The sequence below is a fragment of the Acanthochromis polyacanthus genome, chromosome 21, assembly GCF_021347895.1.
Source record: "Acanthochromis polyacanthus isolate Apoly-LR-REF ecotype Palm Island chromosome 21, KAUST_Apoly_ChrSc, whole genome shotgun sequence".
NCBI lineage: Eukaryota > Metazoa > Chordata > Actinopteri > Pomacentridae > Acanthochromis > Acanthochromis polyacanthus.
The window spans coordinates 8000715-8028603 of record NC_067133.1 but is presented as its reverse complement, the minus strand read 5'-3'; the positions used below and the strand labels follow the sequence as shown (position 1 = coordinate 8028603).

The 27889-nt window shown below is 37.8% G+C and overlaps 2 protein-coding genes across 2 annotated transcripts in view; both read right to left on the bottom strand.

Moving 5' to 3' along the window:
- Positions 1 to 440: 440 nt before the first annotated feature.
- On the bottom strand, positions 441 to 7214 carry LOC110955132 (nucleoside diphosphate kinase B-like). Its single transcript, XM_022200014.2, has 5 exons — positions 7084 to 7214; positions 4019 to 4149; positions 1846 to 1947; positions 1332 to 1444; positions 441 to 641 (listed from the first exon to the last, which is right to left on the bottom strand). Exons 2-5 carry the CDS (start codon positions 4133 to 4135, stop codon positions 524 to 526), a joined length of 450 nt encoding a protein of 149 aa, XP_022055706.1. The 5' UTR covers positions 4136 to 4149; positions 7084 to 7214; the 3' UTR covers positions 441 to 523.
- A 4435-nt stretch (positions 7215 to 11649) lies between these two features.
- rapgefl1 (Rap guanine nucleotide exchange factor (GEF)-like 1) overlaps positions 11650 to 27889 on the bottom strand; it is a 36678-nt gene continuing 20438 nt past the window's right edge. Inside the window, exons 4-16 of the mRNA XM_051941403.1 lie at positions 26994 to 27207; positions 26416 to 26513; positions 26100 to 26212; positions 24784 to 24951; positions 24598 to 24695; positions 23830 to 23952; positions 22776 to 22954; positions 22589 to 22679; positions 22211 to 22261; positions 21989 to 22076; positions 20973 to 21037; positions 20741 to 20795; positions 11650 to 20033 (exon numbers count right to left, since the gene is read on the bottom strand). Of these exons, the coding sequence (XP_051797363.1) occupies positions 19909 to 20033; positions 20741 to 20795; positions 20973 to 21037; positions 21989 to 22076; positions 22211 to 22261; positions 22589 to 22679; positions 22776 to 22954; positions 23830 to 23952; positions 24598 to 24695; positions 24784 to 24951; positions 26100 to 26212; positions 26416 to 26513; positions 26994 to 27207 (1468 nt within the window). The 3' untranslated portion in view covers positions 11650 to 19908. The remainder of the gene's footprint in view (positions 20034 to 20740; positions 20796 to 20972; positions 21038 to 21988; positions 22077 to 22210; positions 22262 to 22588; positions 22680 to 22775; positions 22955 to 23829; positions 23953 to 24597; positions 24696 to 24783; positions 24952 to 26099; positions 26213 to 26415; positions 26514 to 26993; positions 27208 to 27889) is intronic.

The following is a 27889-nucleotide window of genomic DNA, read 5'->3' as shown; positions in this document are numbered from 1 at the left end:
TGAAAATATTAGTTTTTGTCTTTTTTGGCTGGTGGATCCTACATAAACTATGACGTTTTAAAGACATTTTGGACGACATACTAAACTATGATGTTTTTGTAAGTTTTTTATCGATATACTAAACTGTGACGTTTTGTGACTTTTTGGACAACGTGCTAGAGTATGACTTCTTTTTCAAATTTTTATTGACATATTAAACTAAGATGTTTTTGAGACATTTTGTATCACACACTAAACTATGACATTTTTGTGACATTTAGGGTGACATATTAAACCTCTAGCAAACGTAAAATGTAAAAATGTGATAGTATAAAATGCACTAACAATGTTGTAGTTTCTTGTGTCTTTACAAGTGTTGCAGGATGTTCTGTCATTTCATTAGTTAATACCATAACTGTCAAACCCAAGACTGAAAGATTTCAGGACACTGATACAGCCAGAATTGTTAACATGAGACTTTATTGGTAAGTGCTACATGTTGTGGTTTGATCGGTGAGGATCGACTGCTGGAGGATGATGGAGTTTACTCGTAGAGGAAGGGTGTGGCGCAAGGAGTGTAGTTCACGAACTCCTCAGGCTTGAACCAAAGCTCAACCTCTCTCTTGGCGTTCTCCAGGGTGTCGCTGCCGTGGATGATGTTCCTGATGGAAGAGAGCTGGTCAGTTTCTGTGGGGTTCTGTTATTTAGCACTGATGTTACTGTGGTTGATCTGCATGTCCTAGTGGCAAAATAACACTAACTGGTGCTGCTTGAGTTGCATGTTTGCTCTTGTGAGGTCTTTGAGCTGTCAGGACCACACTGTAAGTATCTGATAAAGTCATCAAACACCTCCACTGTTAAGAAACTTTTGCTATAGTTTGAAGGCTTTCTGAACTTGTCTGGATTGTCCTGTGTGCCTCGGTGTTTGTTGAAGATAGTGTTGCATTATCAGAACCTGACATCATCAGGTCAGAATGAGGTTAGACTCCGGTATTTCAGCTGTCAGACTGTGATTGGTTGTCCAGCTGTGTGTGGACGGTTGTCAGGATGCCACTGTGAGTGTCTGACAAATGTCCCAGAACTGAAAAGGCCTCTTAGACGAAGGTGAAACATCATTAAAGCCAAACAGTGAAGTCTAGTTGCTTTTAGCTGAAGCTCTTAGAATCAGACTTTTAAAATACCGGAGTCATGTGCCAGCCTATATGTTGGCATCGTCATCATATAGCAAACTAATAGTTCATATTTGCACTGGTAATTAGAAGTTTTAAATTAACTATGTCTCTGGGAGTCTGTAGTCCTGGAATTAGATTTGTGTCAGTATATCAGAATTCAGTGTGTTGCGGTTTGTTTACCTGCCGATGTTGACGCACAGATCTCCACGGATGCTGCCGGGCTTGGACTCAGCGGGGTTGGTCTCACCCAGCATCATCCTGACCAGCTTCACAATGCTCTGACCCTCCCACACCTGGAAATCAGAGGAACACGCCTGTAACACACCTAAAACCTCGGCAGAACCACCAGTCAGAAAGAACATCTGAGCACCACCAAAGCATAACCCAATAAAAAAACAAGTACAATCTCATCAAGGTGTGAAAATACTAAAGAAATAAGTTTGTGTGAAGTTAACTGATAATTGACAAGTGTTTGTGAAGCTTCCTTGTGCTGCTAGCTAATAATCTCTGAAGTGTCTGCCGTAAATCACTGAACACTAGCTGCTGCTGTCAGGTTTCAAGTGTCTCTTTGTCCCATTGGAGGTGTGAAAGCAGCTGATAGACCTTGAAACTAAGACGGTGTGAAGAGCGACAGAAGCCTGATGCAATGGAAAGAGATAAACAGAAGAAGATATGCGAGTGTTTATGGGGTTACCATGGCGAGGATGGGTCCAGAGGACATGTATTTGCAGAGTCCACCGTAGAAGGGCATGTCCTTCAGGTCCAGGTAGTGCTGCTTCAGGTGGTCCTCAGATGCCTGAACACAAACCGAATCAAAGTGTTTGATGCATAAAACATCCCAAACTCAAAGTTACCAGCAGATTAATCAAAAACAAAATGTAAAATCCCTTTCAGTTTGAATTTGTGTAGCGCCCCCTGGTGTGTGGACTGAATGTTGCTCATTGAGCCAAACTGTCTCATACAAACGTAGCTGTCCAATTTTATATGAGAGATTCTAAAATATATAAGTCTGTATATTTTACTGAACTGTGCACAAATGTTCTTTCTGTAAAGTTGCATCTGTCGTCCAGCTGTAATATAGAATAAATGTTTTAGCAGAAAGCAAGTGTGTTCTGATATCATTCTTCAAGAGGAAATATTCTGGATATGAGTCATTTAGCATCTAAAGCTAAAGTCATGGAAAGAAGCTAACTACAAAACTAAAGCTGTATAAAGGGCTAAAAATGCAGCTAAAATTGCAGAAAAAAAGCTAATGATAAAGCTAAAGACAAGAAGCTCACTACAAAGCTAAAGGCACAGAAAGGGCTAATAATGCAGCTAAAGACAAGAAGAGCTAAGTACACAGCTAAAGTTATAGAAAAATAAGCTAACTACACAGCTAAAGTTATAGAAAGAAGCTAACTACACAGCTAAAGTTATAGAAAAAGAGGCTAACAACACAGCTAAAGTTATTTTTAAAAAAGCTAACGATGCAGTTAAAGGTTAAGAAAGAAGAGCTAATTACACAGCATCATATAATAGGTAGCTACTTGGCTAAAGTCATAGGAAGAATTTACTATAAAACTAAAGCTATGTAAAGAGCAAAAAATGCAGATAAAGTTAAAAAGATGCTAACTACACAGCTAAAGTTATTTTAAAAACGTTAACTACACACCTAAAGTTATAGCAAAAGAAGCTAGTTACACGGGTAAAGTTATAGAAAGAAGCTAACTACAGAGCTAAAGTTATAGCAAAATAAGCTAACTACACGGCTAAAGTTAGAGCAAAAGAAGCTAATTACACATCTAAAGTTATAGAAAGAAGCTAACTACACAGCTAAAGTTATATAAAGAAGCTAACTACACAGCTAAAGTTATATAAAGAAGCTAATTACACAGCTAAAGTTATAGAAAGAAGGTAACTACACAGTTAAAATTATAGACAAATAAACTAACTACGCAGCTAAAGTTATAGAAAGAAGCTAACTACACAGCTAAAATTGTAGAAAGAAGTTAATTACACAGCTAAAATTATAGACAAATAAGCTAACTATGCAGCTAAAGTTATAGAAAGAAGCTAACTACACAGCTAAAGTTATAGAAAGAAGCTAACTACACAGCTAAAGTTATAGAAAGAAGTTAACTACACAGCAAAAGTTATTACAAAAGAGGCTAGTCATGTTTCTGTAGGGGGCGGTATGTGGTTGTATTTTTAGCTGCTGTCAGTGTTGTCAGCTGTCGGAAGATTGAACTCCAGCAGCTGCTCTGAACATGTTTGAATCTTTTACTGAAGCGGTCAGCAGCTGTTTGAATCTGAAACTTGCTAAACCTTGACTCAGTGGCTTAGCTTTATAATGGTCTATTACATATACATTTTCTAATCAGTAAGATAATCAGAAATAATATTTAGCTGATACGTTTTTAGTAGCTACTATGTATTTTTATTTTTTTAATATCTTTCATTTTAAATTCCTCTATCTAAAGCTCAGTAGCACTACATGGCTTCAAGTGAAGACTACTGTAACAGAAATATAGAAACATGAACTTAGATATCTGTAATGTAAAAAATTTATATCAAAATCCATTATTGTTAAGTTAAATACTGTAGTAAAAATAAAAGGAGTTTCAATAATGGTTTATAAATTAGACAACAACAGTAGCTCTTGCAAAGTTTTCGTTTTCCGCATTTTTAATGTAAAAGTTGCTTTTCTGCGACACTAAATTATTTCACTTTCGTCCACCAGAAACCAGCAGGGGGCGCTACAGGGGCAAATTAATCGAAGGAACTTTTGTTTATGGTCAGATCTGTTGATTTGGAAACAATTCATCGTTTTTATCTTTTTAGTAGTTTTGAGGAGTTTCTGTGTTGTTGTCCGTTGCCGTGGTTACCTGCAGGAATTTGGCGGCGATCAGCTTGAAGCCTCTGGTCTCGAAGCGCTTGATGATCTCACCGCACAGTCCTCTCTGGACACCATCGGGTTTCACAGCGATGAAGGTACGCTCCATGTCTGCTGAGGATGCTGCAGACAGACAGACAAACAAACAAACAAACAAACAAACGTCAGTATCTGCAGCATGTGGAGACAAAATGACCCCAAAGAGACGTGAAACGGCAAAAATACGAGAGAAAACGAACAAAACGAGACACAAAATGACAAAGACGGAAAAAAAACAACCATTATAAGACACGGAAAAAGACAGTTTTCCTCCAAATGTGAGTAACTGAATGAACATCCTACATTACCCACAATCCTCCAGTGAACCGACTCACTGATTCTACTTTCAGTCTCTTGTTAATTTTTTAAAGACTCTGGTTCTTTTTATCTTTGTCTGTTTTTAGCCATTTTGTTTTATGTGTTTTTACTTTGTTAATTTAACACCAATTTTTGGTCATTTTATGTCACTTTTCAGCGCCTTTGAGCTTAAATTTTTATCTTTGTTCGTCTGTTTTTGGTGATTTGGTCTGTCAGTGTTTGGTCTCTATGAGTCTTTATGTTGATTCTTTTGTCTCTTGGTGCTGGTTTTCTGTTGCTAAGTGGGTTTTTTTGTTATTATCCTTTTTTTGGTTGTCTTAAAGTCTATTTTTGGCCATTTTATGTCGATTGTTAGTTGTTTTTGTCTCTACGTCTCATTTTAGTTCCATAGTGTCTCTTTGAGTCTTCTTCTGGTCTTGAAACTCTTTCTTTCTGTTTGGTGTCTCTTGGTGTCTTTTTCTTTTTGTGTCTCTATTCTGTCAGTCATTTTTTTCTTGTTGTCCATGTTCAGTCATTTTGTGTTTCTTTCTGTTGGTCTTCACTGTTTTCTCCCGTCAGATCGTCCCCGCACTTTCCATCAAATATTAAATTTCTCCTCCTCAGAGGCACCAGAGCTGCTATGAGCTCCATGCTTTCTTCAGCTGTTGAACCCGACACTGTTTCAGTTTGGACAAAGCTTCGCTGCTAATTTTACTGTCACTGGAATCTGCTGGCAAGATGCTGACAGCAGCTGCAGGTGTTTCTGAATGTTATCAGCTGAAGTTCTGCTGGTTTTTACAAACAGAACCTCAGCAATCAGGACGGAACCAAAAAAAAAAACTACATTTTAAACCCATTTTTTAACAAATTTTTTAAAACTATTTGCTGTTATTTTCCCTGTTTGCAGGTGATATTGAGCAAAATCACCAGAAAAAGTTTCAATTTAAATGAAAAATGTATGTATTTGTACAATAAACAGTTTAAACGTTCAGGTTCTTCTTTGGATGAAACAAAAAAATCTCAAACAAATTTGAGATTTTCAAAAAAAATTTGGAGAAAATTAGAGTTTTGATTCATTCAACATTTAACTGTGAGGTTAAATGAAAAAAATGCAGAAAAACTGTTTCAAGTTTTATTTTTCCGATATGCAGAGCATAATATTAGTGTGTAAAAAACTGATGTGAAGTTATAATTTGAATCATTTTTAATTAGGTTAAAATGTAACACAGCTGTTGATGATAAAAACAAAAAACTGTAAAAATGGTATTTTGCCTTCAGATAATTTGGAGAAACTATACAAAAATAAATTCCTGTGACACTAAAGTTGAACTGAGAACAAATAAAATCCTGTTTTTAATGTCAGTTTGTTTCTTCACAGCTGAAGAAAAGACGTTCAGTTCATCGTTTTCAAGATTCCTGTTAAAAATCATCTCAGAAAGACTCCAGAGTTTGTGAGGAAATATTTTAAATCTTTTTTGTTTCACATCTTTAAAAAAAACTGAATATGAGTTTATGAACAAATTCATAAAGGAAAAAAGATTCTGAATGTCCCTGCAGAAATATGAATAAAACTAAAATAAATGCTCACCTCAGTAATAGTTCCTACATTCATGCTAAATTGTTTGATTTTCTTTTTCAGGATTTCACTTTGATATTTTGCTATTTAATTTAATCAAGTTGTTAATGTTTTAGGTTATATTTTCGATTTCCCTAAATAGTTTTCATCAAGCTTTTCATTTCCTTTATTTTACTTTAATATTTGATCAAGTTTTGTCAAATAATTTTTATAATTTTTGTGTTTTTATCTTGTGTTTATGTCACTATTTTGCATTTTAAATAAGTGTTATTACATTTTTATTTGTTTTACTGTCACATTTTGTGTCTTGAAACAGTTTATGAAGTTTTTTAGTAATCTTTACTCTCATATTCTGTCTATTCAATCTGTCTTACTGATTAAAAAAACAAATTCTTTAAGGTTCCTTCTTTATTCTTTAATTTGTTTTAATAAATGTTTTATCTCATTTTTAATAATTTAATTATTTGTAATACAGCTGTTGATGATAAAAACTAAAAACTGTAAAAATGGGATTTTGCCTTCAGATAATTTTTATTTGTCTTGTTGCTCCATTCAAAATCTACTTGGACTTCATGCCACTTGCTCTGAGTCAAACTATACATCAAGGGTTTTTAATTTATTTATCTTGTGTGTCTGACTCATTTAAAACTGAATTAATATTATTTAAAAATCGAATTTTTCTTCTAACTGAATCTTCGTCACACGTTGTTGGTTCCTGTTTTAGTTCACAGAAGATTTTACACAATAAAAGACTAAATTAAAGCTGGTCTGTTTGCAGCTGTTTGGAGGCATCGCTGCAGAAACACAAGAACACAAGGACACAACACAAGTACAGAAAATTTTCTTCTTTACAATAAAATGACTGTTTCATGTAAAACCTACAAGAGTTTGAGCAGAAAATGGAAATAACAGATAAAAGTTTCTCATTTTAAAGCCTTTAAGAACAGAATTATTCAAAATTATGATCTTAACATGATCTTGATTTTGTGTGACTCAGAAGCAGAAAGGCAACAGAAAACTTTGTTTAAAGTTCAGTCAGAAAACTTTGTTTAAAGTTCAGTCAGAAAACTTTATGGCAAATTAACGAATGGCAAAACCCAAAGTGTAAACTGTGTGTCTTTTTTGTGTGTCTGTCTTAAATCTACCTTGGTTGAGGGTCTTGAGCTCGTGAAGTTGATCTGCCGGCGGCTGGATGCGAATCACCGAGGCCGAAGCTCCAGAGAGGAGCTCTATTTAAACCAAGCTGAGGAGGAGGAGCCTAAGGATGTGTGTGTGTGTGTGTGTGTGTGTGTGTTCAGACCAAATGTGTGTCGTTGACAGATCTGTCAGTGTCTGAGAGCTTGTGTGTCTGCCCCTGTGAGAACCATTAAAGTCCTCAAATTACAAAAATGTCCTTGAACTGGAAAAGTGAGACAAAAAGCGTGAAGGCATTTACTTTAACAGAATGGTGGCGATGTTTTTACAAAAATGTCTTTTAATAAAAATTCTTCAACAACAGCTGAACTCATTGCCCAGAACTTCATATTTATTTGTGAAAAAAGTCATTTTCACGTAAAAAATCAAATTTTTACTTCTGCAAAACAGCAATTGATTTTATAAAATGCTCATTTTCTAAATATGTCCTCAAACTGAAAAAAATGGCAAAAAGAGTCACTGATGACGAATTTTGCACTTTACATTTTACAAATGTCCACTTTCATAAGCAATGCAGTGACTTTCAAAAATCTAAAAAAAGTTTTAAAAAATGTCCTAACTTTTGCTAAAAAAGCCTCAAAATTTTACAACAAATAAAATACATACAAGGATTTTGCAAAATTATCCTAAATTTTACAAAATATTCTTTAAAAAGAAGGAGAGAAAAACCAAAAACTCCTCATTTTGGAAACACTGCTGTCACATAGCAAAAACTAAACACATTTACTAAAAAATTCAAAGACATTTTTTTTTAAAACTGTCCTAAATTTACAAATTATGATTTTTTTTAAACACAAAATATTTTCACTTTCATAAAGGTGTTTTTTACAAAAAGGCCCCAGTTCTGTTTTAAGACATCATTTCACAATAACTTCTCAATTTTACTAAATATATTTTATAAATGTCCTAATTTTGAAATACCTTTATTTTCCAAAATAAATGTTTCAATTTAAAAAAAAAAAAGTAGTCAAAAATTGTCCCCACTCTTACAAAACTGTCTTCACGAATATTTCACTTTCAATGTTCATATTTTACAGAAATGTTTTTGTTTTTTAAAAAATGTCTCTTTTTATTTTAACCTAACCCTTTTTCAATTGTTTGAAGAACATCTCTGAAGACCACACTACCCGTGAGCCTCTGCTGTCTGTTGCCATGGAGACAATTAATCCTAGATGAGTTCAGAGTCATACAATTGATTAAAAATGCAGATTTAAATGTAGAAATTGATTGACTGAGTTGAACAGAGATCTACTCTATCTGCTCCCTGATTGGCTGCTTGGTTCTCACAGCAGGGGTTTCTGGGAGCTGTAGTCAGATGCAGCAGGTGAACGAGTTCAAACTGAGAAGAGCTTCGTCTGAAATGACCTGAACATGGCAGGATGGAATAAATACATGAATGTGCTGGTCCACATGTTAAACGCATATAGGCGGCGTGTTGTTGAGGTTGGACCTCGTCAGTGCTGTTGCAGTTTAAACTTAGATCAAACTGAGTACAACTTGTTCACCTGCTGGTGTGCTCCGTCGTCACTGATCTGCTGCATCAGGATCACTTCACACGCATTTGCATTTCTAATTGGATGAATAATTTCTCATATATTATAAACTAACTAACCTAACTAACTTAAACTGCCTCCATTTTAATTTTAGTTTCCAGACGACTTGTTTCAAAATAAGACACCTGTCGTAAGGATCTTTTATATGACTTTTATGACTGCATGTATAAATATGCCAACAGGTGGAGATTAAAGCTAATGAACATAGGGTAAAGTTAATAATACACCTCATATTAATGCTAACAGAAGGAAGGCAACACTAACAGACTGAGCTTAAAGCTAAAAGACAGGCTTATGCAAACACACTGAGGCTAAAGCTAACAGCTCCTACAACATGACATCATGCTAAGGTGTGTATATTTATTATTTTACTGTCTCTTGTTGTTGCTAAGTACTGCCACGCAATACATCAAATCAAATTCCTTGTGTGTCCTCACTTGGCAATAAAGGCTTTTATTTCCTAACAAAGGAAGGCTAACACTAGCAGACTGAGACTAAAATGAACAGGTTCCAGCTCATAAAATCATGCTAACACAGAGATTAAAGGTAATAAAGTGAGACTAAAGCTAGCAGGTTCCAGCTCATGATATCATGCTAACAAAGGGAGGCTAACACTAACAGACCCAGCTTAAAGCTAACAGACAGGCTAATGCAAACACATTGAGGCTAAAGCTAATAAACTGTGGTTAAAGTTTGCAGATTCAGGTCATAATGCCAAAGTAACAGAGAGGCTAATACTAGCAGGGCCTAAATCATGATACTGTGCTAACCAGCTAAGGCTAAACCTAGCAGATTCCAGCTCATGCTGGCAAACATGCTAAACATAATACTGTATCTTACAAAAACACTGACACTAACAGACAGAGGCTAAAACTAACAGGTCTGAGGTTATGATACCCTGCTAACAGACTGATGCTAAAGCTAATAAGCTCCCAGTCATGGCCTTAAATTAACTGAAGCTGACAGGTTCCAGTTCGTGATACTATGCTAGCAGAGAGGCTAAAGATGCCACATTGAGGTTAAAGCTGATAGGTTACACTTCATGATACCATGCTAACAGAGGGGATAAAGCTACCACATTGAGGCGAAAGCTGACAAGTTTCGGTTCATTATATCTTGTGTAGTATCTGATCCGAGACGTGTTGCTTAATATATTTAGTAGAATGGCATGCACTTCATCTGCTTTCAACTGTTTAGGATGGAATGTGCTTAGTTTGCTCTTGACTGTTCAAAAGGGTTTAAGGTTGTGTCCAAATAAGGGTCCCAATCTTCAGGTGGCTGACTGATGGGGCTCTTAGGGGCCTCTGTGTCTAGGAGGATGATTGAAGGGGCCCTCTGTTTCCTATTTTGGTCTTTGAGCAGAAACTATTTGTGGTGACCTCATACTTGTCCTTCTTGTCCAAAGCGTATAAAAGTGACCTCCAGTTGTTGTTCAGAGAGGTTCATTTGACTGATTCCTCCCAGACAGTCTCTGTCTGACCAATGCTGTTCTTCCTGATCATAAAATTATGTCATGAAAAGCAACAGTGTCACCGGACGGCACATCCAAGAGAAACCACAACACTTGCTAACAGAATGTGTCAAACACTAACAGACTGAGGCTAAAGCTAACGGACCAAAATTACAAGCAACAGGTCCCAGGACATGATATTGTGCTAACAGGGAAGCTAAAGTTACCATACTAGGACTAAGGCTAAAAGGTTCCAGCTCATGATAACATGTAAACAGATTGATACTAAAGCTATTGGTTCACAGGTCATGATATGTTAACAGACTGAAGCTAAAGCTAAGCTGTTTTATTTAAGCTTTTATTGAACTTTCAAGTAGCTTAAACAGGGTGAATTAAATGTATTTTACTGGGCTCTAAAGCTAGTTAGTTTAGCATCTGTGTATGTGTTTCTGGGCTAATGTAGCAGACTGTATATGGTAATATAAGCCTCACGGAGGAGGTTGTGATGCTGCTGCTGTTCAGCCTCAGTATAGTGTTGACGGCAGGATATTTTTCCTGGGGCTCAGTGTTTTCCAGATCTGTAAGTGGAGCAGGTGTGATGGATTATATAAGGCCTCGTCCTCCACCTGTTATATAACTGAAATCAGACTCATGCTAACTAACTCCTGCTACTGTACCAGCATTTCATCTGCAGCCACAACCTTCACCCTTCCCCCAAAATCTGACCCTAAATATAAACCGTCTCCTAATCAGGGATGGAAACCATTCTCTGGGGGGATGCAGGTCCAGTCCTGGGGGTGGAACAGGGACCCTATCAGCTGAAATTAAAGCGCACACCCCCTTTAACCCTGTTTCACGCAGTTGCGATTACAGCTGCGATTCCTCTTAACATACTGATCCTGTTTGCTGCCCAGAAACACACAAACTGAAATAACCAGAAACCTGATTTCATCCAGTTTTACTGGTGCTTTTATCTGGTCTGATATTTAAGTTATGCACACATATCAGTCGTGGAAGTTATGAATCATTTCAGCTCAAAGACGTACAGATTTATTCAGGACATACCAAGACATCAGGCAGCTGCACAAATGTCTCTTTGTGTCTACTTGTAGTTGTTCTGCATCTTTGTGGATAGTTTGTCTTTTTGTGGTTGTTTTGCGTGTCTTGGATTTAATTTTGTGTCTCGTTGAGGTTGTTTTGTGTCTGATTTCATTTTGCGTCTGTGGTCATTTTCTGTCTTTGAGGTTGTTTTGTGTCTCTTTGTGGTTGTTTTGTGTGTCTTGGATATCATTTTGTGTCTCTTTGAGGTTGTTTGATGTGTCTGTATGGTTGTTTTGTGTCTCTGAGGTTGTTTTGTTGTTTTTGTTATAGTGTTTTAAACTAAACAAACAACTTCAGGTATGTCAACATATTTGTTGCATGCATCATGCTGTGTTTACTGCAATTATAAAATGTTAGCATGCTAATGTTAGCACGCTAACGGAGCAGTGTGTGAAAAAGACAGGCAGTCGTGCTGTTGTCCAGAGGTTTTATTTCAGTGTCTGTAGTGTGACAGCAGGGGGAGCACAGGTCTGCAGGAGGAACAGCCGATATCTGATCAATACCTTTACAGTAAGACGATCAATAAACTTCCATAAGTCCAGTCTCTGCATTAAACAGTTTCATTTTTGAAATAAAATCCACATTATCACAGATTTGTGTCATTCTAGAATACTGTCATCACTTTAAAGAAAAATTTCCAAAAACTCCAAAACATCAGCTCAGGATAAAGTGCATTAATACGATTTCACTGGTTTCAATACGATGGTGGTCAGTTTCAGAAAAACAAATAATTCTATTTTTAAAAATCCATCAAATCAATGAAAGTCATCCAGAAAAAAGCTGTAATTTTGTGAGGAAATTAACTGACATGTTCAATAATTCGACATAAGGGTGACATTTAAGGAGAAAAGTTGTAAAATGGAAAAATGTTATTTTACTTTTAAAAAGTCACACTTTAAGTATAGAAATATTATTTTATGAGAAGTATAATACATTCATAAAGTAATTTAATAATCAAAAACAACAAAACTTTGTTCATGATAGAAAATAAATAAAACACATTTAATAATACTACAAATAGCTTCAGACTTATTTATGTTTGTTCCCTTTTTTTCTGGAATGTAAAGACTTTATCGTCATTCAAGTTTTTATCATGTAACTTTATTTTAACACAAAATTCAAACTTTACTTTTAAAATACTCACATTTTTCTGCCTGAATCACTTTTTAACATTGGTTTTGTTTGTTCCACTTTTTTGGAATGTAAAGAATTTTTCTTGAATTATATTGTCATTTGTTTCAACTTAAAAATATGATTTGTTTTCTAGCAAAACTATATTTACACATCATTCTGTTAGTTTTTTTAAAATGACATTTTCTTAGGAAATTATTTCACATTACATTTGTTCAGCTCAGATTTTAACCACAATGTGAAATATTGTGACTTTCTAATAAATATTTCTCTAATCCACTCTAATAAAGTTAGCTTCATTTATATTAGTTGTTTCTCATAAAATTACAGCTTGATTCTTGAATTGTAAAATAATGACTAAATTTCCCATATTGTTTCTTAAAATATTCCCTTTTGTCATTATTCAAATAAAATTAAAAATAAAATGATTTTTGTATCTTTAAATAAATCAAAAAAATACACTGTCAAAAAAAGACTTCTGTAATGTCACACAATTTAGATTTTTTTGCTCAAATTTCTCTCAAAATAACATATTTCATTAATTACAATCATAATCCTCCAATTGTGTTAAAATCAGCTTCACAAGGTCAAGATTTAGTTTTAAGTTTGTTTGTAGTGAGGCCCCGCCCCTATCACGTGGCTCCGCCCCCTGCCAGACCTCTGCTCCAATCATGTTGTCTCACAGAAATAAGGACTTGAATGGATGTAAACAACCACTTCTGTACAAAAAAAATAAACAGAAACAACCAGAAGCTTCAGATAGAAAACAGAACGATCAAACTGAGGAGATTCGACTGTACAATTCATAAAGTCAGAAATTCATTTCTTTCTCTTTCTGTCGTCGCTTTACACAAATAAAAAAACACCAAATCAAAGGTTTCTCCTTGAGTTAGCGCCACTCTCGCTCCGCTCATACATAAAATAGAGTCTCCGTTAGTATTTGCTTATTTACAGGGTTGCAGTATTTACATATCTTATTTTCTCAGTGTTTTCTTACAGGCGACGCGGCGGATGGCTTCGACCCAGGAAGCCGTCTGAATTATGGACCCCAGCAGAAGCTGTGATGGGAGGGTCAGGTTAAAATGAGTCAGTTTACAGTAAAGCAGCTTTGTTTCGACAGCAGAACTTCGCTGGGGTCCATAACAAGGCGCCGACACCCAGGAAGTGGTCCTGAGAGCCACCGGCAGACTAGAGATGATTGAGAAGAACCTTCACTGGGTTTCACACTTTGGACCCGACCAGCTAACGCTAACGTCTCTGTCTCGACAAGACCCGAGTTCTTAAACCCGACTGGAAACAGTGACCGAAACCAACGAGTCTCAAGTTCTGCATTACAAGATGAGAGATAGAAACCTCAGATGTTCTTGACAGTTTAGAGGAAAACTAGCTGAAGCTTGTACTGACTGAAAGTTCAAGTTTGAGAATTTGGCTTCTTTGAAGTTCAAACTGAAATCCGTAATTTAAACTTGAACTTTAATTTTTGGGTGTTTGAAATAAAAAAACGGGTTCTTCAAACAAACCAGAAACATGGCGACCCAGAAACAACATGTCTGAACTTCTGCTGCTGAGACTAGAAATAGAAACCTTAGATGTTGGAACTGCAAACTCGGAAATTTTTGGATTTCAAACACAAAGACGTGAATTTAACTTTGAAATTACACTTGGATCACTTAAAAGTTCAAGAAACTTCAAACTCAAGAACCTACAAGTTTACACTCCAGGTTTTTGGGACTTTGTTGGTAGTTTAGCCTCATTGGAGTTTGATGGAAGCAAAAAAACTTGTGTTCTTGAAAAATTGAACTTTTAAGTTCTAATCAAACTTTTGTTCTTGGTTTCAACCATACTGTCAGAGATCTGAGCTGAAGTTCTTGGAAGTTTCAGGAAAGTTCATGTGTTCACTGAAGTTTGAATTTTCACGATTGAAAATTCAAATTTCTTGGAAAAAAACTACATTTGTGATCTTGGGAACTTGAGCGTAAATATAAATTCTTGGTACTTTGAACTCAAACTCATGTTTTGAGAGTTCAATAATAAATATGATGTTTGGAGTTCCAGACAAACTCGTGCTCTAGCTGTTTCATCAGTTTCAGGTGAGTCTGAAGTTCTTTGAGAGGTCTGAACTTGTGTTTTTGAGAGTCGTGTTGGTTGGAGCTTTGATCAAACTCAGGTTTAAATTCTGTTTGAGTTCAAATTTGCTTTCTTGAAAGTTCAAACAAAAATTTGTGTCTTGTAAATCTGATGATTTTAGGAGATCAAACTTTAACTTGTGCTGTTTGGAGTGAAATACAAACTCATGTTGTTGAGGTTCAAATCATGTTTTCAGGGAAGTTTGAAAGCAACGTTTCAGACTCGTTTTCTTGTGAATTCAAATTCCCATCTGGACGAAGGGTCTTGTCAAACCGGAGAAGTGTTGAAGGTTTTGTCCCGTCCAGAATCAAACAAACTCACTTTCAAAGATCTGACTTTTATCAGTCTGGATTTAAAATCCACAGACGGAAAATGTTGGACTGCTCCTTTACAGCAGGTTCAGTTCTGGTAAAATTATTACTTTACTTAAAAAAAAAAAACAGAACCCAAAAATCTCTAAAGTCCATGAAGTCTCAAAGTTGCGAAAATAAGATCCAGGTTGTTAAACAGAACTGAAATAAAACAGGCTTGAATCGTGACTAAAACCTGCAGGTCTGGTCTGGTTGTTGGTTCTGGACGGGTTCTGCTTCACTGAGCTTCTATAGACGGATGTTATGGTACAGATGGAGGATGATAAAGTCTCACGTTCCACCAGAGCTGAGCACAAAGAACATTTACAGCTTTTCACACACTTTTTACAAACACCTGAACCACCGAAGAGCTTCAACCCAAAGACAAACCACTCAAACTCTCCTTTTAAATAAAAATATACTTTTAGAATAATTCTGTGGCGTAGCAAGTAAAGACTTCCACCAAATTAACTGACAACTAGAATAAATCACTATATTTAACTTTTGTTTTTACATTTCCTTATTATCTCAAAAATATCAAGAATTTTCCAATAAAATTACACTTTTTACTGAAGTATCAGCAGAACAGAAACATCTTGGAGTGAAACTCTTCAGTAAACTGCAAAAAAACAAGCCTCAGTCTGAAATTCATTTTGTTGTCAGTCTTGAAATTATCTGCACAGTTTCACTCTAAAGCTGTTTCAGTAAACTTTTAACATCTGATCTTTAGTTTTTCAGTAAATTTTGAAATTTACATTAATCAAAAGAAACAAGATTAAAGTTACTGACAGGAAATAGATGACTTGTTCAGATAGGCACCAGTCAGTTGGAATTTAACTTTTACTCTGAAAGGTCCTATGGAGGCCCCCAGGGATCAGGTGGTGAAAAATGACAATTTTTTAGAAAAATAAACTAAGGAAATATTTTTCCCAAAACAAAATTTACAAAAATACAAGGTTTATATTAGTCTTTCATTATCTATCAATCAATCTGTTGCATTAATAACTTAACAGATTAAAAATATATTAGCTGATAAGGTAAAGAGAAGGTCATGCATGTCACTAAATGTATCATGGTTGAGCTGTAGTACCTGGTTGTTCCACCTCTCACTGTTTAATACTGTAGAGACCAGAGGAGGCGTCACTCAGACTATAGTTTTTATAGACTATAGACTATAATTTGTCAGCAGAGAGCATTGTGGGAGTTTAGCTAGCAACGGGCACCATGACAAAGACTAATGTGTTACTTAATGACCTCCGACCACAGTTTACGTGTTTAAAATGGACCGAGTTTTGCCAGAACGGTGCTGCTGATTAGTATCAAGGTTTGCATCCCAGGTTGATTTATTCATCCCTTAGTTTATTTACCGATAAATTGCATCTTTTACCACGACTCCTGGAACAAAATTACTTGAAAAAAAAAAAAAAAAGATTTTTATGGCTTTTTTCACAGTGCACATGGCTCTGAGTGTCAAAAATCATGATTATCAGTTAATAAACTGCGTCCATTGACAACTTTACAGAATTTTTTGAACCGATAAGTTTAGAGAAGAAGGTCATGCATGTTCAACTAAGAATCGTAGATTAGCTTTGTAGGGTTTCCTCCGGGCATTAGTTTTTCATAAATAACATTTTCTACCATGTGACTCTTGGATCAAAACGACTTGAGCTGAGGTGTTTTTGTTTTTTTACAGTGCACACGGCTCTGACTGTCAAAACCCAAAGTAAATAAAGTTTGGGACTCGGTTGGACTCAGACCTGGTGGTGATCACAGCATAAAAACAACAACTCCGCAGGTTTCTATTATTGAGTAAATATGAAGTGTGATCAGCTGTACAAACACAATCAACCGCAACACAACTGAGTCTACTGAACCGAGAAGAAAAGAGTAAACAAAACCTCTCCGTGTCTCTGAGCCCTGAGGTTTGGCAAAAGTGCTTCGTTGATGCGAGAAAGTCGACCGATCGGCTCGCCGTCGCTCCCGTTATTGCCTCGGACCTTGACCCGAGCCGACCAATGGGAGGGCAGCTCTGTTGGAGGCGGTCGAGTCCTTCCTGAAAGCCGATTGGTCGGAGGAGTTCGATCCAAACGCTGAGAAAAAGGAGGTGTTTCTTTCTGCTGATCGATCAGCTGATATCAGTCCGATCAGTTCGGTCGCTTTTTCAAAGGACCAAACCGAAGCTTATACATGTTTTCACCACATTTTTTTTCAAACTGTTGACATCCTGGTAGTTTAAATGTTACAATTAAACTGCAGCTTATTTTTTGGACTCATCAATTAGCTGTTTAGTCTAGAAGTGTCATTGATTGTGACTTTTAAAGTGCTTTTATACATTTTGCAGCCAGTTTTCCTTCATTTTTTGGAATTTTCAATCTATCAGTTGTGTTTTGCATCTTGTTTCCACATCTTTATAGTTTCTTTTTAGCGTTTCTAATAGTAGGGCTGGACTCGTGGTGGTATCCGAATATACCCTTTATGGTTCATTTAAAATGCCAAAGACAGAGATATCCATGCTAATGCAATGCTGTCGGACTGATACAACAATACGACAGCATTAACATTAGCCAAATACTGCCTGTGCGTTTCTTGAAAATGCGCTGCTGCCCCTGCTCCTCTTCCTCCTTGTGATTAGTAATAAACTATTTCCTGTTCAGACCACAAAATGGTGACAAATGTGGATCTCCAACTTACTGTCAGTGAGGAGGAAAGAACCCAGAAAATATTCACGTTGAAGAAGCTGCACAGAATCTGAGGATTTATCATTTTATCCTTTAGAAATTATTAAAATATAGGTGATAAATTCAACAGTTGACAGCTAATTGATTAATCGATTAGAAGTGGGCAGAAACTAAGACAGATTCAGGATGTAAGCTTCAGTAAATGAGGTGAAAGCAGTAAACTGTTTGGTCCTTTAAAGCGACGTGAATCTCTGAACCTCCTGCTGGAGAATAAAACACTGTGAGATGTTTTTCTGTTCATCAGCAAAGTCCCGAAAGGAAAAAAAAACTCAGACATTGTTTGGTAGAAAACCAGCATCTACACTGTCATCCAGAACGTCCTCCACTGTCGTACTGTCAGTGAACGCATCGCTGCCGAACCAGTGGAATAACGCAGCTTGTAGACCAAACGTCAGTCTGTATTTCATGGAAAAGTGTTTTTACTTTCATGGAAAAATATATGAAATCCACAAGAGTGTAAACTGGGAAATTCAAGGTTCCACCTGCAGGAAAACTGCTTCAGTGTCTCAGAGGTCGAACCGTCCTGGACTGAGCAGCAGCAGCAGCAGCTCGTAAATCAAGTGTTTCCTGATTCAGCTTCACGTTTTTCATCACGATTGGTTGTTTTATTTTACTTTCTGGTGAGTTTTCATGTCATTTTCATAATTTCTTACCTTTTGAGTCTCTTTTTTTTCTCCTTTTGGCAATTTTTCACAATTTCTTTAACTCTGCAACCAATTTTTTTTGCGCATTTTGATCAATTTCACGAATTTCTAAAATTGTTTTCCATTTAACTGTGGCTGTTTTTTGGTCTCTTTTGGTCCATTTTTTATGGTTTTCAACCAAAGAGATAATGTTTTTCTGTCTTTCCTTGGTTGTTTTTCCAATTTTCATTTAATTTTAACATTTCTTCATCCAAATTTAGTGTTTTCTTTCAAAACAAAACTTCTTTCCTCTGTCATTTCAGATTTTTGGTGACTTCTTTTTTGGTTGTCGTAGTGAAACAGGATAAATGAAACTAAACTCCTGTAGTCTGCATCGTACTCCAGAAATCTGACGTTCTCATCAGATATTTGTGGTTTAGCAGGTCATAGTTTGAAGGATTTTAAACCTGATGGACCTACGAGCAGCTGCTGCAGCCGGATTCTGGGTAAACCGACGGATTCCTTGCTCAAAGAACCTTCACGTCCTCGAGAACATTTTCTCCACGTGTTTGGCAGTTTGTCCTTGTGCAGCTTTTAGATCTGCTGAAGGTTGTCGAGACGTTTTTATGTTCTGTGATTCCTGTCAAGGAGCTTTTCCGCTCGGCTGGTTCTGCAGAAACTTGACAGTAAAAACGCTGCAGCTGATGATCGTCTCCAGTATAAACAGGTTCATGTTTCTGCAGGAATCAGTGAAAAAACGAAGCCTGAAAATGCTTGAAAACTACAACAAGGAGAAGCAGCAAAGTTCTTACATCTGAGCAGCTGGAGCCCTGAAGAGTTTTGGCACTTTTGCATGAAATAAAAGATAATTTAATCATAAATTACTGATTAACTGCTGCAGGTGCAAGAAAAAATCCTCAGAAATCTACTGAGTCACGGTTGGATCTTTGCAGACCTGCTGTACCTGCAGCCTCCAACGTCTTGAGATGTTTTTGTTGATTCTGCTTTTGGATGTGAACAGATTCTAACTTTTAACTCTTCAGTTGGCCTTTGATTTGTTCTGAAGCAGCACAGAATCTGGAATCGAGTCGGATCAACGCTCAGGAGCTGAATTTTAATACAAACTGCAGCTTCTTCTGCCAGTCCGACAGTTTTATCCACTTCTGTCACCTGATGTGACGACTGTCCAATAGTAGCATAGAGACTGTAACCATGGCGATGGTAAAGACAGACCAAAGCGGCGACGGTAACGTCTTCGTAATGCATCCAAGTTTAGCACGAATTTTAACCAGAATACCAGATGAATGAAACGCAGACTTAAGTGTTTCCATCCAGTAAACGGCAGGTGGCGCTGAGGCTGCAGTTAAAACACCACAGAAGAAGACGGCAGGAAGTCATTAAGACAGAAAGACAAACCCTCAGAGTCTGTCGGTCAGGTGTCAGATTGTCTGGATTCTGATTGGATGCCTGGTTTTAGCCGATGATGTAGGTTCTGATTGGCTATTAGAATCCAGACCTGCAGCTCAGACGAACGTTTCAACAAAGACAAACACGGAGACAAAATGGCCGCCGCAGGACGAGGACGCCGGCAAGTTTTTGTTGGCGAGCGGCTCCGAACGTACGAACGAAAAGGTGGTTTCTTCGGGCAGATGTTGGGGAGGAGGGTTGAAGTTTCCTTGCCTTCGTCCTCGCCGTCCCTCGCTCTACGTGTCTTTGGGCTCCAGCTTGCAGGACATGTCGAACAGCAGGTTCTGGTTGTCGATGACCTGCAGCTGCCGGACGTAGGCTTTCGTCTGGAGGTGGGAGGGGGACGTCTCCGTATCCATGGCTACCAGGTAACAAAAAAAACAGAAAGAAAAAACAGCTGCTGGTTATTAAGTCTCAGAGCTGCAGTGACACAAAACAGCCACAAGGAGGAGACAAATCCAACACAAGATGTTAAAACACAAACCTGCAGACAAGTTACAACAAACACCAACTTTTATCTGTTATTTTAGCATTTTTTAAAGTCTTTTGCCTCTTTTTATCAGACTTTTTTCTCATTCTGAATTCTCTCTTGTCTTCTTAAGTGAATCATGTCTCATTTTGGTTGCTTTTCATCTCGCCGTTTTCTATTATTTTGTCCATTTTTGTCTCTTTTTTTGTAATTTTATGGTACATCCAACAGTCTTTCATTTTCTGTTGGATCCCTTAGGTGTTTTTTTTTGTGGTGGGTGTTATAATTTACTTTAGAATTAGGGATGTTTTGCTGCTTTTACATGATGAAATGTGGTTCAGAAGAAGATGAAGAAACTTGGGAGTGAACTATTTTGGACTGATGAAGGTGAAATTTTCCCAAAAGGCACAGCAGGTGTGACCAAATAATCTAAGTTCACAGGTTTCTAATGAACAGCTTCAGTTTATGAGCACTAAAATGCATGTGGATGATCTATCCATCTGTCTGTCCTTCCATCTATCCCTGTAGGTCCCATTCACTGTTAAAAAGTGATGTTTTTAAGGATAATTCTGGTGTATTGTTGTGTGTCTGTGTGTTACCTAGCTGACTGCTCCTGTAGCGTCTGATGATCCTCACCATCTCGGCCACTTTATGCTGCAAAAAGACAAAACCACAGGAGAAGAAGAAGAGATTGTCACAGTCAGAGATGCTGTGTTTCTGGAGATGTTTTTGAGTCTCTTTTTTGTCATTTGTTGGATCTTTTTGTAGTTTGATGTGTGTGTGGTCAGTTTGTGTGTTCAGCTTCTGCGTCAGTCACACAATTAAACTCACCATCTTCTCAAAGTTGACGAGTTCACCGTGAAATGTTTTGCAGCTCTCATGAAGAAACGTCAAGTCTGTCAGAGAAAGAGGATATTCAGGTGTGTTAAAGTCAGCGCTAACTGGCACAAACGGGATCACAGAGAAGAGAATCAAAGCAAAAATATACAGAATGAGCACAGATTAAATTAAAACAACCAGAGACAAAAACTTTCCACCCCCCCGCCCCCTGCCAAAACATGACAAATACGACCAAAAGTAAACTCAAAATGATGGTACTTTTCAGGCTGTTTTCCATCAGTTCCTCTATTTCACCACTGGGGCGCCGCTGTAAACTATTTGTGTGTGTTTTATCTTTGTATTTGTTGATTTGCTGCTTCGTATTTTTTTTGTGGACATTTTTAACTAGCAGGAGGCGCCACAGCGACCATAACAGCTGCATTCCTGTTTTTTTTTAAAGACGAAACCTCCACCCTTAGCTCTGTGTTACCATGGAGACACAGAGCTGCACACACACATTTGTACATTTGTATTTGTGTGCAGGTTAACAGTAGCTGATTAGCCAGAGGTGCTAATTAGCGAGGTGCAGCTAACGTCTCTGCAGCAGCTTCACATCTGGTCCACAGCTGGAGTCTCAGTGGACCAATCAGTGACAGTTTATCAATAACCCCAAGGACCAGAATCTGATCACCAGTTAGTGTTTATTTCAGGAGACTAGAGGCTAGTTTCTGGTAGCATCGCTAAGGTATCGGTGCAGGTAAAGAAAACCTAGCTGTCTGTTAAAGGAAACAAAAAGCAGACGGAAAACCACCAAAGGAAGATAAAAATGATCAAAAATCCATCACAGCAAGACACGAACTACCAAAAATCTAAAATCGTAACTAACTGGGTTAATCAGCAGCAAACAAATTTAAACTTGAGTAAATAACTCAAACTGGACTTGAGGTGTTTTGGTTCAGTTTGGTTAGAATAATAAGCTCAGATCTGTAGAACTTCAACAGAAGTTAAACTTCCAGATGTTGGTTCACCTTTGAGCAGCAGAGGAGTGAAGGGGATCAGAGGAGGCCTCAGGCTGGTGATCAGGTCTCTGTAGGACTTATGGTTCCTGGACGGGTCCTGGAGAGCAGAGGATCAATACAACCTGATTAATACACACCTGATCAATACAAACTGATCAATACACACCTGATTAATATGAACCTGATCAATACACAAATGATCAGCTCTGATCAAAAATTAATAAAACTCACCGCGATGCTTTCAAATTGCTGGAACTGTTTCCTGAACTTCCCTGGAAGACCCTGAACACACAATCAATACGATACCTGATCAATATGACAAATATGGCAGACAAAAAATCACGGATTTCTTGATATTTCTATCACAGTTTACATCACTAACAGAACTGATAAATAATGTGGCCTATTGATCTGAAGATAACAATTATTAACGGATCAATAATGAGACAAAAAAGAACCAAGAGAATAAAAAATATAAACAAGATTGAAGACGACAAAACCACCAAAAAATAAAAACAACCAGACTGAAAACAGACGAGGCAACAGAAAACGTTCTAAAAGTTGTTTTAAATCTTTATTTCCAGCTTCATGTTTAGATGACCTTCTTACCTCCCAGGTGAGTCTCAACCTGCTGACGGCCGGATTGTCCAAACCCAGAACCACGGCCAGGAAGGAGAGCAGGTCCTGCTGCTGCTTACAGCTGGAATACACAACACACAAAAACACAACATTGTACAACATAATACTACAAAGCAACACAACAACAACACACCATTACTCTGTGAACTGAACTCACAGCGCTGCGATCTTGATGAACTTTCGCAGCAGCTGGATCCTCTTCGGCAGAGACTGACACTGCAGGATCTCCGTGGCGACCCAGTGCTGCACCTCGCTGCAGCGCTGCAGTACCAGCTCCAGGTTCAGGGGCCGCCAGCGAGACTGTTCACCGTGAAACACGTAACACACAAACTCCACCTGCAGGGACACCAACGAAGAAGAACAGCCGCTAAAGACATTAACGACTAAAAATAGGCGGAAAATTCCGACAAGACAAATCACCATAAACTGGCGATAAAAACACGAAAGAAAGTCACAAATGGCCCCAAAAAAAGACAGAACTACCAAAAAACCCCAAAACACTCAGATAAACTACCACAAAGGACAAAAATGAACTACAAACGATCAAAAAGACAGAAATGAATTAGAAACTACCAAAGACACCTGACATCAAACTACTACAGAAAATACAAATGATTAAAAAAAAAAACTGTCAAAAATGACAAAAATGACCTTGGAAAAACAATAAGGGCAAGCAAAGCTCAACAGACATTAAAACTATGGAAGAGAAATTACCTAGGAACTAGAGAAAAGGACACAAATCAACAAAAGACACTGAAAAACTTTTAAAGACAAATAATAAAAAAATTTAAACAAATATGGAACGATAAAAAGATAAAAAGAAACTACCAATGAAAGACACAAATGACCAAAAACACTCCGATAAACTACCATCGGAGGACAGAAATGAACTAGAAAGACATCAAACTACGAAAAAAGACACAATCAAAAAAACGACCAAAAAATACAAAAACAATGCCAAAAAAGTCCAATAATGAATACAGTAAAGGTAAACAGACCTTAAAACTACGGAAGAGAAATGACCGAGAAACTTCAGAAATGGACACAAATCACCAAAGCAGACAGAAAAACAAAGACAAATGACCCAACAACTGTTAAAGAAAGTCACAAAGGACAGTGTGTGTGTGTGTGTGTGTGTGTGTGTGTGTGTGTGTGTGTGTGTGTGTGTGTGTGTGTGTGTGTGTGTGTGTGTGTGTGTGTGTGTGTCTGACCTCGTGCACACAGCTGAACAACTCCCAGTCAAAAACCACCAGTTGGTTAGAAACCTCCTCAGCTGACATGTCGTGTAGTTTGCTGTCCCCAGGACTCCAGTGGATCTCTTCAGGTAGAGGCAGCTGATGGACGAAACACCGATCTAGTGTCAGCATCGCTCTCTCTGGTTCTATTAACATGTCTGATCTGTGACTGTTCACATCAAACTCTCTGGTTCTATTATTTATTACTTTATATTTATTTTGAATGACACCAAAAGAATAAAGATTAAATATTCAGATTTTTTGTTTGGATTTGGTTGAATTTTCCAACAGAAACAAAAGTTGCACGTTTGGTTCACAGATTTTTGGCAAAATGAGAACTCTGATGATTTTTCCAGTGTTTCCAATTATTATAAATCATGTAATTTTGGCTATTTTTTACAAATAATATGACTTTTAAAGCTGCAGGATGTCATTCTTAATGTACTAATTTGGGTTCAAGACTACACACCAGGGGGTGCTGCAGGATTTCATGTTTAATATGCAGAGTTTATGTATCCTGAAGGTTCCCATTTTTAGACTAAAGATCCAAAGCTCATTTACATAAATAGAGTAATTCATTAAGAAAATACAAAATACATAATGCTAATTAAAAATATAATGCTTAGCTGCATATTTTCATTTCAGTGACGATCATCTAACAAACAGTTTTAATTCGTTTTGTTGTTGTTTAATTGGCTGCATTCATATAAACCATTTCAACTAGTCAGTGAGTCGGTTCCTCACCAGTGAGTCCAGTTCAGACGGTTCACAGGCGAACAGGTGAGTGTTGACTCCCAGTGTGGTGAAAACAGCCTCATCACTCGGACGAAACACCGCTTTCTCTGAAAACACAACAGATGAAAAAATAGATTGACAGGTTTCTGAGTGACCTGACCAGAACCACAAACACCGGGTTCTCCAGGTTCTGACCTCCGGCTGACGTCACGGCCACCAGGATGAGGTTTCCGGGCAGAACTGGCTGGTCCTCACTGTACTGCAGCTTCTCCCGGACCAGAGCCAGAATCTCTCCTACCCGGCAGGACAACCGGCTCCGGATAGTGACGTAGGAATGGTCTGGAGTGTAAACCCTGCAGAAGACTGGACACACAAGATACATGAAAAACTTCTGCAGAACCGTTATAATAGTGATACCACAACTTAAAGCAAGAACAAACATGCAAATTTAGCATTTAGACTGGAAGTATAGTGAAACTGTTAGCTTATAGCTGACAGGGGTCATGTCTCAACAGCTACAAGCTAACCTAAGCTAATATTATTTAGTTTGAATCAGAAACATTTGCATCATCTGATTCAGAATCACTGGAAAATGTGAACAAAACACCACTGGCATCACTGACTGTTAAATCTAACATTAGCTAACAGTTTGGTTCATTCAAGATTTCATGTTTTTTTTTTTTTTTTACAAACCACTACAAAAATTTAGCCGCTAGGGACAGAAGCATACAGGCAAACATCTAATTAATCGATCAGCTTAGTTTTCCACAGCTTAGAGTTGCCTACTAGGTACCTTTGGTGTAAAGTTAGCAACTATGTCCCCTTAGCTTAGAGTTAGCCACTGTGTCCCTTTAGCTTGTAGTTAGTTAATATGTTCCCTTTGCTGAGAATTAGCAACTATGGTTCCTTAGTTTAGAGTTAGCTACTATGTCCCCTTAGCTTAGAGTTAGTAACTATGTCCCGTTAGTTTAGAGTTAGCTACTCTGTCCCCTTAGCTTAGAGTTAGATACCATGTACTTTTAGCTTCGCGTTAGTTAATACATCCCTTTAGCTCAGAATTAGCAACTATGGTCCTTTAGCTTAGAGCAATTTACTATATCCGCTTGGCTTAGAGCTAGCTAGTATGTCCCCTTATCTTAGAGTTAGTTAATACATCCCCTTAGCTCAGAATTAGCAACTATGGTCCCTTAGCTTAGTGTTAGCTTCCAGGTGCCCATAACTTACAGCTAGCGTCTAAGTCACCTTACCATAAACTGAGACTAGCATGTTGGCTAACAGGCTACAACATGCACCTCAAATGGACTCTGAGTCGTGCTAAGCTAGGCTAACTCCTCCTGATGTCCTGCAGCTCTGAAAACATGAAAGCTCTGTGTGTGTTCTGGGTGTGTCGGTTTGTGATTTGTATATCCGACCACAGGCTGCAGGTGTGTTTGCATTTCAGCTGAGTGTGTATTTACAGATCACACAGTGTAGTAGGGCTGGTGTGGGTGCACGTGTGCGTTTTGTCGTACTCTCGTCGGAGCCCCTGAACGCCTCTCTGGGCTGCAAACAGGCATCGATGCGTCTGAAGTGTCTGAACAGCGGACGGACCTGCTTCTTCCTGCTTTCCTTCTCCTCCTCAGAGCTGTGAACCACACAAAACACACAAAATACACAATTAAACATTATTCATATCATGTCTGTGCATAAAACATGCCACAAATACGATGATGAAGAGCTGAATTGGTAATTAATATAAACTATAAAGACAAATATACAGCGTCCTCTGTAATGAACACACTGTGAGTGTGAGTTGATGCATCAGTTGTGTGTTGTTGTGTGTCATACGGGCAGTGTAAGATCTCGGTCCATCGCTGCAGTTTCAGGACGTCCTCGACCAGTTCAGGATACCTTGTCAGTTCCTGAACCGCACACAGGTACAGCTCCTACACAGACACACACACAGTTTAACAAGCTGCACTTACACAGTAATGAATTTATTGTGTTGCTGTGTATATTGTGTTATATCTGGTTGTGCATAGTGTGACATTTGCTGTGCATTTGGTGTGTTTTACGATATGTAGGTGTTTTATGATCGTTGTGTTATATTGTGTGGTTGTGTTGTGTTGCTTTTTTTTGTTTTTTTAAATCTTATATTGTGTTGTATTATTGTGTAGTATTGTTGTGTATACTGTGTTATACTATTGAGTATGTTGTCTTGTAATATTGTGTAGTATTTTTATGTTATTGTGTAGTACTGCTGTGTATATTATGTTGTATTATGTAGTACTGTTGTGTATAGTGCAGTACTCTGGTGTATATTGTGTAGTATCGTTGTGCAGTATATATTGTATATCATGTGTTGTATTACTATGTAGTATTGTTGTGTGTATACTGTAGTATTATTGTGTAGTACTGTTGTGTACCTTAGGGAAGCAGTTGCTGCGTTCTCCCTCCTCCTGCAGCAGCTCTCTGTAGGTATCCAGGTACCTGAACGCCACGTTCAGCACCGCCTGCTTCCTCTCTGCTGCATCCATCATGGCCGCCTCCACATCTTCATCACCTCCTCGTCCTCCTCCTCCTCGCCCCTCCTCCCTCCTCTCCCCCTCCCTCCCCCCTCTGTCTCCCTCCAAACTGAATCTGGAAAAGTCGAATTCAGGAAGAAACCAGAAGAAGAAGAAGACGTCTGCACAAACCAACCACGTTTACACTCCGCGCACACGATGTCACCACCACAAACACACAGACAGACACACAAACGACGACGTGCAGCTACAATAAATCAGGAACAAATGTGACACAATAATCAGCAGTTTCAGCCTCAGAGAGCAGCAGCAGCTCAGAGACGCCATGATGACCCACATATCAACAAACACACACACACACATCTGTACACACTGGTTTTGTGCCTCTCTGATTGGAGGATGAATTTCTTTTCATTGTCTCCTTGGGGACTTCACATATAGAACTACAGTTCCCATGATGCTCTGGGAACACTGTTATATGATCATATATTATTAATATGCAGACTGAGGGCTCAGAATCTAAACGAAACGCACTGAAACAAAAATCTTTTAACGCAATGCTCCACTTCTGGAGCCCAAAAGCTATTGACAGGTTTCAAGGACATGTTGGCTTTAAGAAATAAAGAATCGCTGGATTTCAACTTTCCAACAGTCCCTGAACTACTCGTCTATCACCAAACCTGAGCTTAAAATCCTGATATTTCGGTAAAATCATACTGTATTAAAAATTTGTCAAAAATTAACAGTTTGCATTAAACAGATTCTGTAAAAAATAAAAAATTCTCAGTTTCTTACTG